Source organism: Lepidochelys olivacea (genome assembly GCF_965140295.1).
Source record: "Lepidochelys olivacea isolate rLepOli2 genome assembly, chromosome: 11".
Taxonomy (NCBI): Eukaryota; Metazoa; Chordata; order Testudines; family Cheloniidae; genus Lepidochelys; species Lepidochelys olivacea.
The window spans coordinates 63,960,852-63,974,323 of NC_140421.1; the positions used below are offsets into that span (position 1 = coordinate 63,960,852).

General features: G+C 44.2%; 1 protein-coding gene across 1 annotated transcript in view; it reads right to left on the reverse strand.

Moving 5' to 3' along the window:
- Positions 1 to 13,472, reverse strand: part of PLEKHM3 (pleckstrin homology domain containing M3) — a 125,836-nt gene that overhangs the window by 39,340 nt on the left and 73,024 nt on the right. The window contains exon 6 of the mRNA XM_084643322.1: positions 8,868 to 8,931. Coding sequence (XP_084499448.1) covers positions 8,868 to 8,931 — 64 coding nt within the window. The remainder of the gene's footprint in view (positions 1 to 8,867; positions 8,932 to 13,472) is intronic.

Here is a 13,472-nt window from a genome sequence, read left to right on the forward strand (position 1 = left end):
TTGGTTCTGTGTGGCAAAGAAGGACAAAAACCACAACATAACATAAGGTGCAGCCGTCACTGTGGGGCAGTCAAACTTCCTGGAATGGAGACGCAGGATGAGCCAGTGGTCAGGGTGCTGGCCTGGGACTTGGGAGACTGCACTGAATTCCCTGCTTTGCCACAGATTTCCTCTGTGACGTTGAGAAAGTCATCTAGCCCCTTTGTAAAATGGGGATAATATGGGGATAATTTGCCCATCTGTAAAATGGGGATAATATCAGTGCCCTACCTCACAGGGGTGTTGTGAGGATAAATACAGTAAAGATTGTGAGGTGCTCAGACGCTATGGTAATGGAGTAGATAGAATGAAAGAATTTGTTTTGCAGAATGATTTCTCTACAAGGAGAGGTTCACTGTAACCAGGTTCACAACTGGCATGCTGTGATGCAGGGCTTCTCAAACCTTTTCCCAGCATGGACCATGTTTTTCATACAGAGATTCCCATGGGTCACCTCTCCCTGCAATATGCAATTGTGAAACATCCTGGTGGCACCCACAGCAATGCCTACATTGACCAACGGCATAAGGGGAAGTAACGTGCTTTGCGGTCTTTCATATGGTCATGCCGGTGCAAAGGGGGAGCCAGCGCCATGTGTCCAGCCAGACAGCACAGCCTGGAGCCTCTAAAGCAAAGCATTGAAATCAACAATCCAGGACATTGCTTCTACCCCCTCTGAAAAAGGAGTTTTGATGCTGGTTCAAATCCAAGCCAGGGTGGTAGCCACCAAAAGCTGTTCGCTACCTGGTGGCTGTTCGATGGCTAGAGTAGAATGAGTGTGGACTCAGTCTGGTTCCCTGTCAACCAACGTTCACATCACAGTAAATACCACTCTCATTAGTAATCATTGTCTCCCCTTTTGTACAGGCTCAATAAGGATAACAAGGACTTCCCCATATCTATATCTACTGCCTTTCAAAACAGTGCAGGGGCAATGTGGGGAAGCTTGTATTGCTGCTAGCCAGGTGTACCTGAAAATAATTCAGTTTCCAGAGCTATCAATCCAGCACTTTGCACAAGCAAATACAGTCACACTGTTTTTTGTTTGTTTTAAAGAAAGTATCATTACAGCAGGCAGGTCCCACTGCATTCTCCCCACACGATGGCCTGGGAGTCTGACTACAGATCTAATTTTTAATGTGCTGAATATAGTTTCGAAGCCCTGTTGCAAATTTGGGGTTCAAGCAGAAATAAAAAAAATAAAAAATAAAAAAAAAAATAGCCAAGACCTTGACATATCTAATTAAACTCATATCCACTCATTTCCCAGGCCACCATCTACCACAATGACTTTAGCCTCCTTCACGATCCAAAATTCTCTCTAACCGTAAAATGCCTTCTGCTGCCTGATGCAGTGTACCAGTCCTGTTGCCACGCTGAATTACAGCAACTCCCTTGTTCCCAAGTATTGCGGTAAAAGGAGAAAGCTGGCCAATCTTGTCATTACCACTAAATGTAACTCGAGCTGCCAGCAATTTGGGAAATTAATACTCGCCTGAAATATCAGCTGCTCCAGAGAGTCTTCTGCTTGGCGTTTCGTGCTGGCCCAGTTGAAGGAAGTCTCAGAGCTGGCAATCTTTGAGGTATAAAGTTTCCAACCACACTGAAGTGGAGTGACTGTGGCAAGGAAAGGAGCCCTAGGCACAGGAAAATATCTGAGAGGCTTAATCACTAGTGAGAGGCAGGGTGACTGTTTTGGAGGGTGATCTGATGGTAGATCATTTAATTTTTATGGTCATGCACTCCTCTATGTGTCTGTTTATGCGTGCACTCTATACACACGCATGCTGTATAAACAGGTACAATACGTGATACCGTGGTGCGTTTAAAGGGTTTTTGGGACAGCTGCATCACTCACGAGTGGCAATGCCAGAGGGGATTTTGACTGCACCCCCAGCACTGCTTACTCTGTGGAAGCCACATACATGTAAAGAAAAATTATTTTATGAAAGTTAGGAGAGTTCTTGCTTTGTTTTTGTGTGTGTTTGTTTTTGAAGTCCTGTTTTTTGTATCCCTCCATTTGTAAAGTTACTACTCGTCCCACTGTGCGAGCCTCAGAGGAAGCCATATGCAATGCCATAAACACACAGCCATACACGATGCCAGCGAAAGCTCAGTTTTGCTGGTGCAACTGCGCCTCTACTAATGGCTTTTGCCAGCACTGCTGTCACCAGGGATTACACCTCCTCATGCCCCTGACCCCTACAGCTAGGCCAGAAAAAGTCTGTGGTGTACGGATTGCAAATTTTATGGGAAAAACGTGGGTTTCAGAGTTAGTACCTTGGGTGGAAAAGGAGACTGCCAGCCCTGGGTTTTAGTCACTAAGCGCTGCATTATAACCCAACCACACACCATTTCTCAATAACCATACTAGGATAGAACAGTCAGACATGCTGAATGATCACGAACTGCGAGGAAAAAATAATTAGAGTTCCCCACTCTCTGTGATCCTGAAAACAGTACTGCAATTAGCAAGAGAGATGGACAGAATAGAAAAGCTGGCCTTTCCGGCAAAAGATTTGATATTGTTAGAAAAGTGAACTGGCCCTGAAAGCATTTGTATTGCTCCTCAAAAGTGCTTCTAGCTCGGTCATCACAAGACACTGGAGCATAGCTCAGGTGAGATGCAGGCTTTGGTGAAGCATTTTTTTCACATTTTTAGTTATCAGGCAATATTACATTTATAAAACATTTCAACAAAAGCATAGGAATTGCTGTACCAGATCCGAACAATTGTCCACCTAGTCCAGTATCCTGTCTCGGACAGCGGCTGGTACTAGATGTTTCAGAGGAAGGTAAAAGAAATCCCCATAAAAGATATTCTACCCATAGGGGACACTTCTTCTGAATACTAGTCAGTTAGTGGCTTGTTTACTGTATACAGCTTTCTTTAATTTAACCGGATATCTTGTTTGCTTTCTGGGCCACTCCAGTTTATTGAGCAGATATTTTCACTGAGCTGTTTGTAATGACACCTTTGGTCTTTTCCCTGAATGGTTACAGTTAATTTAGAACCCAGCAAAATGTCCAAGTAGTGAGAACTGCATCAACTGTCACAAGAACTACATCTGCTAAAAATCATCATCATAACATTTTAGGTCAATATTTACCACTTACTACTGGAACGTCCCCTTATCTAAGTCTTTAATTGGTTGGAATAGCCCTGGATAAAGTAGCTAACAGAGATTTAGTGATGTTTTAATAGAGGCCTCATTCCTGACTCACACCAGATTACTCTCAGGGGCTTATGAAGAGCCATGGCTGGAGCGGAACACAACCATAGCCAATGGGGCAGAATAGGTGAGCTGTCACACTTTGTTTTTCTGCTTGTTAAATCTGAATGCTCTTAATTAGTTATCTTGCCTGTGAATGCCTGTGCGAACAATGAAGAAGAGATCAGGCTTGGGGAGAGACTAAGAATACATGCTGCCCAAGCTCCTGTAGCTGGGCTAAGCTAGCTGTAAGATTGGGTGTCATCAACTGGGGCACTGTTTTGCTGTGAGAACTTGATTAAAAAAAAAATCCTTCTGTGAATAAAGAACGTCACCTGTTTTCTCTTTGGTTAAAGGGCAGGCCTGCCAGGTTGCTCACATCTGCATTAACTGTGTCTGTGAATGAGCAAAGTGCTCGCTTAGCACTATCCCATTAGGAGTTTGGCAGCTTTCCAAAACTAATGACATATTACTTGGCTGTTTTCCTTCCTAGGCTAAGCCCTCCTGCACTAGGCCAGCACCCCATCTTTATGGATCACAGCAATAAAAGCCCCCCCACCATTAGCTAATTACAAGTAGCAGAAGCCTAGGCTGTCACCCAAGTGTAATTTGTAAAGCCACATGTGTCAAAAAAGCCAAAAATGGCTGAGAACTTAAAAGCTGGTCAGTAACACAGAGCAAACCCCAGGGATGATGAAACCTGGTGATAGTTTAAACAAAAAGAGCTCTCAGGCAGGTTTGCAGCTGCTTCCATCATTTCACACTGACTCAACAGACATTCTGGGCTTCAGAGTGGTGTTTGGGGTTACTGTGTATGCTGGCTGCATTGATCTGTGTTTTGGGGGTTGTGCTGGGACATTGGTGTTGATCTTTGCAGGTGGTGAATGAGGCGCATGTGAGGTGGTGAGGAACTGTGTGTGTTCAGGGTTATCATGTGGTGTTGTGTGGGTGATTGTGTTGATTTGTGTGGGTGGGTGGTTGTGCGGATTTGTGTCGGGCGGGGGATTGTGCTGGGAGATCTGTGTTGATTTGTGTGGGTGGCGGATGGACACACAGAACGGCAGATGGGCCAAGTAATTCACACTCTCTGTGTGGTCTCCCTCATACAACCAATGAAACCATTCCATACAAATTAACTGTACAGTAAGGGTGGGGATATGTTGAGTCAACTCTGATATCACAATGCTCCAGGACTCTTGGCAGAGCATAGAGACACGCCTTACTGCAGCTGTACACAGCATGGGGGTACAATGGTTACGTCAAAATGGCTGAGAACTTAAAAATGGACGGTAGAGACCACATATCCCAGTGGTGATTGAACCCGGTGATATTCTGAACAAAAAGAGCTCTCAACCATGTTGCAGCTGCTCCCTTCGCTTCACACGGAGCCACACAGACAGAGTGGCAATGCTGGAATCTTACTATCAAGATGCCTGTTTGTTATTTGTACTGTGGTAGCACCTAGAAGCATAAGTCAGACACCAGGACCCCCCACTGCACCAGGCATGAGTCTTAAATTAGATTTCCCTCTCAGTTATATTGTGCATCACCATCTTCACCTCAGGCAAAAATGAATTTTCATTCAGCTCTCTTCTTGCACCCTCAAATTCAGCGTGCAAATAACAGCCCCCCAGATAGCACATTTATAAAAACACAGCTGTCCAGCAGAGAGAGGTTTCTTGTTTTCTGGGCATTTTAAAGAGCCCTTTGCAGGGCAAATACATCAGATTATGGCTTGGAGTGACTTCGGGGGAGAGGGCACCATTTCTGCAGATTACCACTCTCTGCTTTTCTAATTCACTCACCATGCCCTATCTTTCTATTAACCTTTAATAAACCTTTTGGTTAATTCCCCCAACACATACATTCTACATGACAGCAGGGCAGAGTGTTAAAGCAATCCCAGGATATAAGGAAATGAGCAGGGGAGGAATCAAAAATAGGGGAAATACTCAGGCATTTAAAAAACACACACTGGCAGCCAACAACCAGCAACAATGGCAAAGTACGATATGGGGGCTAAACAGTGTCTTTAAGGGCACTAATGCTCCTCTGTTAGTTCCATTCTCTCTCTCTCCTCCTCATCTTGGTTTCACTTTGACAGAAATAGGCAACCTGATTTCAAATGTAGAGACTCTGAAATGAGGAAAAGACTCCCCAGGCCGACAACAAGGATACAGCTAGATTAAAAGCTAAATCCAATTTAACCCGCCCCAGCAGAAACAGTAATTGAATTACACTGCTTCTAACCATGATAAATTTGGGGAGTCAGGGGAAGGGGGGTAGGAAGATTGCAAATACAAATAAACACAAAGAAATATGTTGGAAGGAACTGCTAAATAAATGGCTGCATTGTGACTCCTGCACATCCCCACTCCCACAGGGACTTTGCTAAAATGCTGATTGCTTCTAAATCTCTACTGCCAATGTTAGGAACTGATTAAGCAGCTTACAAGGCACTGGGGGCGAATAGACTGGCCCACCAGGGAGACTGACACTTCTGATTTAAGCAGCTTGTGATTTCATGGTTTGATTATGAAAGCAGAGACAGCAGCAAATCCTGAAAAGCCACGAAAGCAGTTTTATTCCTCAGATGACTGGCTTTTTTAAAAATGTGGAATTAGTCCCATCCCACAACTGCACCAGCCCACAAACTACTTGTTGCCTCAGCTTTGGGTCGCTGTGTATTTGCTGCAACACAAAACTGGGATTCCCAACTCCCCTCAATTCCTATTGCCAAGCTAATTCTTGTCATTCCATCTGTCCCATGCTGAAATATGGGTGCTGCATAGCAGACTATCCGTTTAGCTTGTTTAGCACAGACTGAAGCAAAGAAGTGTATTATTGGGACACATCTGGTTGATTATCGAAGGCTACAGTAACCCAAGATAGCCTGATTTTAAGTCACGTGTCTGGTTAATTGCCTCATTATTATTCATTTGTTGTATCCCAGAAGGTAACACATTTTTTGTATCACACCCAGGAGCCCCAGGCACTGACCAGCTCCCCATTGTGCTGGGTGCTATACAAACACAGAACAAAGAGACAATTCCTGCCTCAAATCTATGTAAACATTACTAGTCACACTAAAGGGTTAAACTCCCCGAGGGGTTATTCCTACATTTTAAAGCAATCTCCCTTTCCTTTTAGGGCAAAGTGAACACAATGGAGTGAAATACCAAAATCCAATCTAAACATTATGGTGACCACTCTGAAGTAGAAAAGGCAAGAAATGCAAAGTGAAAATGAGAAATCGGCTCATATGAAAACTCCCAATTCAAAACACCCCTGGTGTTTTAAGTGGTGCTCAAAATCCACCCCGAATCCAGATTTTGAAAGCAGTAGAATTTTCAAAAAATGCCGAATCTGTTCTCTATAGATAGCGTTTATACTGGCATAACTGTATCAGTTAGGGTGTGATTCTGTGCTGCTGCGGTTATACCAGCACGACACCTAGTGCGGATGCAGTGACCCTGCATAAAGGTGCGTTAGACAGGATACAAAATTCATAAGGGATAGGCCATAAAGCAGCGTCTTCCTGCCTCAGGATGCGAATAAGCCAGTAGCTGGTGGGGCTAAGGAAAAAGTGTTCTCTTAGAAGGTGTTTGGTGGCATATGCTAACAAGGCCTTAACTACTGTATCTTAGTTATGTCTGCATAGCCACATAGTGTGGATGCTGTCTACAGCGACGGAAGGGATTTTTCCTTCGCTGTAGGAACTCCACCTCCCCGAGCAATGGTAGCTAGGTGGATGGAAGCATTCTTCTGTCTATGGCTGGGGTTAGGCTGGCATAGCTACGTTGCTCAGGAATGTGAGCAACATAGCTATGTCAACCTACATTTTAAGTGTAGACCAAGCCTAACACATCCAAAACTGTGGAGACAAGGCGGAGCTGTACTTTAAGCAGGTATGAGTTAGAATCATAGAAGAATCATAGAAGATTAGGGCTGGAAGAGACCTCAGGAGATCATCTGGTCCAACCCCCTGCTCAAGGCAGGACCAACCCAACTAAATCATCCCAGCCAGGGCTTTGTCAAGCTGGGCCTCAAAAACCTCTAAGGATGGAGATTCCACCACCTCCCTAGGTAACCCATTCCAGTGCTTCACCACCCACCCAGTGAAATAGTGTTTCCTAATATCCAACCTAGACCTCCCTCACTGCAGCCTGAGACCATTACTCCTTGTTCTGTCATCAGCTACCCCTGAGAACAGTCTAGATCCATCCTCTTTGGAACCTCCTTTCGGGTAGTTGAAAGCAGCTATCAAATCCCCCCTCATTCTTCTCTTCCGCAGACTAAACAATCCCAGTTCCCTCAGCCTCTCCTCGTAATTCATGTGCCCCAGCCCCCTGATCATTTTTGTTGCCCTCCGCTGGACTCTCTCCAATTTGTCCACATCCCTTCTGTAGTGGGGGGACCAAAACTGGACGCAATACTCCAGATGTTGCCTCACCAGTGTCGAATAGAGGGGAATAATCACTTCCATCGATCTGCTGGCAATGCTCCTACTAATGCAGCTCCTACTAAAGCCGTTGGCCTTCTTGGCAACAAGGGCACATTGCTGACTCCTATCCAGCTTCTCATCCACTGTAATCCCCAGGTCCTTTTCTGCAGAACTGCTGCCTAGCCAGTCGGTCCCCAGCCTGTAGCAGTGCATGGGATTCTTCCATCCTAAGTGCAGGACTCTGCACTTGTCCTTGTTGAACCTCATCAGATTTCTTTTGGCCCAATCCAAGTTGGCGCTCAGGATCCCCATTCAGCTTCAATTAACACTACTCAGCAATGAGTACAGACAGAGACTCTTGAGGGATGATCGGGACAAGCTAACCAGGCTTTGTCTGGAGCTACCCAGAGAGTTTAACACCACACTCATTAATACTTCTGCGACTGTGTTAACACACCTCAATTTCCCAGTGTAGGCCAGGCCAACATTTGCCCCACAGCTACTCTACCTAGGTGTCCACTCCATCTCTCCAACGATGCATACATACTTCCTTTTGGTTACGCATCCACTTGCGCCATCGGGACTAACTTAGGCCATGTCTACACTTAAACTGCTACAGTGGCACTGGTAGCTGTGTTTTTTTAGCCCTTCAGTGTGGAAACTCACTACAGCCACGGGAGGAGCTTCCTGTCACTGTAGTTAATCCACCTCCCCCAGGGGAGGTAATGAATTTATGCAAGAATTCCTCGCGCTGCCTAAGCCGGGGGTTAGGTCAGCGTAGATATGTCTCTCAGGAGTGTGGATTTTTCACACCCCAGAGAGATGTAGCTGTGCTGATGTAAGTTTCCAATGTAGACCAGCCCTTATTTGTGTGGTCCAAACCCTGTTGTCTTGACTCAGGAAGAGGGAGTTTTCCTTGTATAAGGATTGCAGAGACTTGTTCCTGGTTCCAGCATGCACACACGTGGCATAAACCTTTGTTTTGGCGCTGATGCCAAAAACCCAGTTTGCCAAGATTTGTATGCCAAACGACAAACCTCCGAGAGATTGGGATGTGTAGCTAACTCCACCACAATTAATAGCTGGGGAAAGCGTGTCATTCTTGTCATTCGCAAAGGATGGGAAATTACTGGGCAAACAGAAGAAAGGTACAAACAGCGCAAGAAACTTACCTGCTGTAGGTCTGCAAGGGAATACAGGTGGATCTGCTGAAGGAGGTATTCTCTGGGGAAGATTCTGAAAAGAGGGAAATAGATATGAGTGGACATAAAGCTTCTGAGAGACAGACTCTTCTCTGGAAAATTCCCAAACCAGGAAGACCTCCAAATTCTTCAGCCATCATTGGGAAATTGTACATTCTCTTCCAAGGACTCTACACAGTACTGATGTTCGATACAGTGGTAGTTAGGGGTTGGAGTTATGTTACCCTCCCAAGCATCAGCTGCTTGGACAAGATTCTTTTATTTGTCATCCTTACCTTCTCCCAGGGAAAGAATTAATACAGTGGGAGTCCCTTGAGTTTTTCTACAGCTGTCAGAGAAGCACGTGCAATGATAGTTACAGAAGTAGAAACCTCATACTGTGGAAAGAAAAAGCCTTTCAAACAAAGAGTTGACTAATAAAAAAAAAATCATTCAATGTTTCTGAGGCTTTGGTAATAAAGAACTGGTCTGCACTAAAAAGTTGTACTCGTATAACTATGTCAGTTAGGGGTGTGATTTTTTTTTTTAACCAGTAAAAGCCTCAGTGTGGATATAGTTATACTGGTATAAAGGTGATTTATGCTGGTTATAGTAATTATTCTTCCCTTACGGGAGTAGCTAACACCAGCATAACCAATATAATTGCATCCAACCTAGCAGGAGTTGTACTATTGAAATTATACTGGGTAGAGTGGTAAAACTTTCTAATGTAGACAAGGCCTTATTTTCAAATCAGACCAAATACACACTTCAAATGTCCCATGCTAAAAATTAAAACAGAAAATCCCAAGCAGTAAATTTGTGAAGCTACATTTTTATGAATCATACCTGAGCTCTGAACTAGTGGTATGGCTGTGCCCTACCTTCCTAGGGACTTGGTATGATTTCTGGTCACGGTCTCTTACTTGGCCTTCTCCGAGAAGTCAGAGACAAGGAACAGGCAACCTATAAGGTGGGTCTCTCTCTCTGACACAGGGCACAGCACTACCACTGGATTACCAGGCCAGATATGGGCCGGTCACCTGTCAGTAAGCAGCCAGGGAGACAATGTTGCCTAGCGGCTATCAACCTGGACTGGGACTCAGGAAACCTGGGTTCTATTCTTGACTCTGCCACTGGCCTGCTCAGCGACCTTGGGCAAGTCACTTCACCTTTCAAGCCTCAGTTTCCCCAGCGATAAAATATGGATCACCATACTGACCTTTACAATGTGCTTTGAGATCTATGGATGAAAAGTGCTATGTAACAGCAGGTATTATTAAACAGTTCATCCATTCACCTGTGTCGTTATGTCTACTTTTTGTTTCCCCATTTTGCAATTTAGTTACATTACAGCCGGCATGGGGCTTGTCTACACAACAAGCCACTGCCCGGCACGCCAGGATGTGAATCTGCAGCGCACCAACTTGCAGTACAGTCACGTCCTGTATGGACATTGCCGTGCAGCAGTGGAAGCCCTGGAGTGCGCCGGGTGAAACTGGGATCCAAATTCACACTTCGTCAATGGATAGGGGTGTGCAAATACGGAGTTTTCGTTCAAGTCCATCTCTACTTTTTACAACAGACTTTCATGGGTTTCATGCAGGGTTTCCCCTCCGGTGTTCAGGGAAGAGTGAAGACTGATATCATCTGAGTAGGATCAAGGAGTTGCAAACAGTGGCCAGTGCGGTCAGTGGATAAAGATCAAGATCATTTGATAGGGAAATAACCCTTCATACTCCTGCCCCATGGTGGGTGACTGGGGATGGGAAATAAAGACCAAGCTCTTGTACTCCTGTGGATCACACCATTAATACGTAGCATTAGAAGAAAACAACTTTGGCAAGAACGGATCGATTGAGCTGCCTAAATCTTGGAGTCTGGCAGGCAATGGGGCACAGAGAACTGGTGGAGATGACTGCCACACTTTTCAAGCAGGAGGTATTGTGGGAAATCAGAAAGGGTGAAACCCTCCATTCCACATGGGAGGTCCAGGAGCACTAGAGAGCTCCAGTGATTTAGTGGGAACACGAAGGAAAAACAAGCTGCTAGACAAAGTCATTCAAAAATGTTAAGAACCCTGTGAACTACTCAAGAATGTTATTTAGGAAAGGCAAATTTTTCTTACAAGAAACAAGATGTCAGGTAAGACCATGGACCCTTCTGTTACAGATCTGTGTCATGAAGTCTTGTGAGCCTGAGCAGACAATAAATGGACGAATTAGTGACTGAATTACTTATTGTAAGAAACAGACTCGACTTTGCAAAGATCTGCGAATATTTGCAGGGCTAGTGAAAGCTGTGCTTCTCACATGGAAATGGTAAAAAGCAGGGAGAGAACTGAAATGCATCTAATTAAAAATACATACCAAGATAGACTGCAAAGGGAAACAAATGGCACATCAGATTGGTCTGCGATCAGCATGAAGGCAATGCAAAGGTGTCCTGCGCAAGGGATATACTGAGTCAATCCTGCAATGAACGCAACTATTTTGCAAAAGTCTGTTGCTTTCAGCACGAATTGCAAAGCAAATACAAAACCAAAAATACATCCATGGACCTGCAGCTGGAGGGCAAAGTTCTAATGATGATGAAGAAGAAGAAAGAATTCTTGGTGGGGTTCGTTAATAAAAGTACAATGCAAGGTTCTACGACAGATTGGGGTGTGCCGATGGAATGAAATGAACCAAAACAGCAATTATAAACCCAAAGAAAACACAGGTGAAAAGTATTCAGGGGCTGATAAGAACTTTAATAACAACATAAAATCCATTAGAAATTACACTGGAAGCCACTGAAGAGGTTTTAGAAACAGAGACAAATATAGATCTGGACAAAACAGCAGTTGCTTGACAATATCTTGTACCAACTGCAATTTCTGGACAAATCAAGCCAAAAGATTGGAAATCAAAACATCAGCGAATCCAAAAAATAATAAAACCTCCTCATTTAATTTTGCTCTATTGGTTCTCATAAACAGTTATTTTAGGCTGAGATTTTCCAAGATGTTTAGGAGAGGCTTGGATTAAAATTAATGGAAATTGTGGTATCTAAATTCCCTGGGCGGCTTTGAAATGTTTAGCCTCAATATTTTGGACAAGTTGTAAAACCACGGTTTTGACCATTTGTGGCTATTAAAGATTCCACAGCACTCTTCTCAAATAGGGATATGTCCTAGCTATATTTCAGCTGAAGGAATTATATCCTATCTACCTAATTCTTATCTGCAGTTTCATATGGATAGGGTATTCTTCACTTCCTGTCCTAAACTGTTGCACAGACAGGTGTGTTCAGCTTACCAGAGATAAACACATTTCAGTTGTGAGCTAAGTAATCCCTATATGTCCCTCAGCTACAGGTTAAGGGCCAGCCACAAAAACGTTTTCCAAAAACTAAATCCAAAGATAACACTGCGCTTTGGACTTGTCCGTAGGAGATTATAAAACTGATCACTAAGAAGTCAGCATTTTGAACCAGCTAACAACATTTCAGTCTAACTAGAATTTATTTTATTAACACACCCGACCGTATTCTTCTGATCATGCAGGCAGTCAGTCAACACAGTAATAACATTGGCAGGAACTGTATTGTGTGTTGAAGTCTTTACAGCACTGCTTCTGCTAAGAAAAAGAATTAGCTACTGAAAGGTTGTATTTTTCAGGTTATTGAAAGTCAAGTCTGAACCCCCGTTAGACAGTAGTTGTCAATGACTGATATCAATGAGTAGTCATAAGATCCCTGAAGTATGGGCAACATTTTATGTCCTATAAACACTCTCTCACATGTGATAACAGACATGTAATAAAAACCAAAGTGAGGACTGACTCCACTTACTAGGATGTCATTATTTAAGGTGACCTCAGCCAATCGAGGCCAAGGTGACAGACATTCCTTTCCTGTTCCCATCTCCCTTTTTTGGGTCATGGATTAGTTTGCAATTTACACTCCAAAATTAATGTGCTTACTGTTATGTGCCAGTGGCCAGCACTGGAGAGAAAGCGAAATACCACCCCTTCCTCCCAATTCCATCTTAAGAGAAAGAAGCTGGCATGCCTTCCAGCTCTTAGGTAAGACTAAGACACACACACAACAACATAATGCCATGAGCATGTGAAGAGGTGCTCAAGTGAGAGGAGCATTTATTTCCATTACCATAGAAACTGGGCCATGGAAAAGCAAAGATGGTCTGGTTTCATATTTGTCCGATCTCTCTATTAATGATAGAAATGTATTCTTGTTGAATCGGGATGGAGATGAACAGCTGGGCAGCTAATGCCTGCATCCGCAGCAGCACCGCAGACCGCATTAGAAAATGGTAGAACCCAAGCCTTCGAGGGGTCGAGAATGTCCTGTGTGGAGCGTGGGACACCCTCAAATCCCACCGAAGCCAAGAAGGGTTGAGGGCACTCCACCTGGGAGGCTGCAGCCTACAAAAGGGTTTAAAAGTGGGCGGCACAGTCCGCGCACTGGGCAGTTTTAAACAAATGTGCTGTGACCGTGTTGGAGCTGAATTGGGAGTGGTTTCAAGCACCTGGTGCAGCATACGACAACACAAGGGAGATCCAACAGTGGGGCTGCACTACGTACATTCGGCAA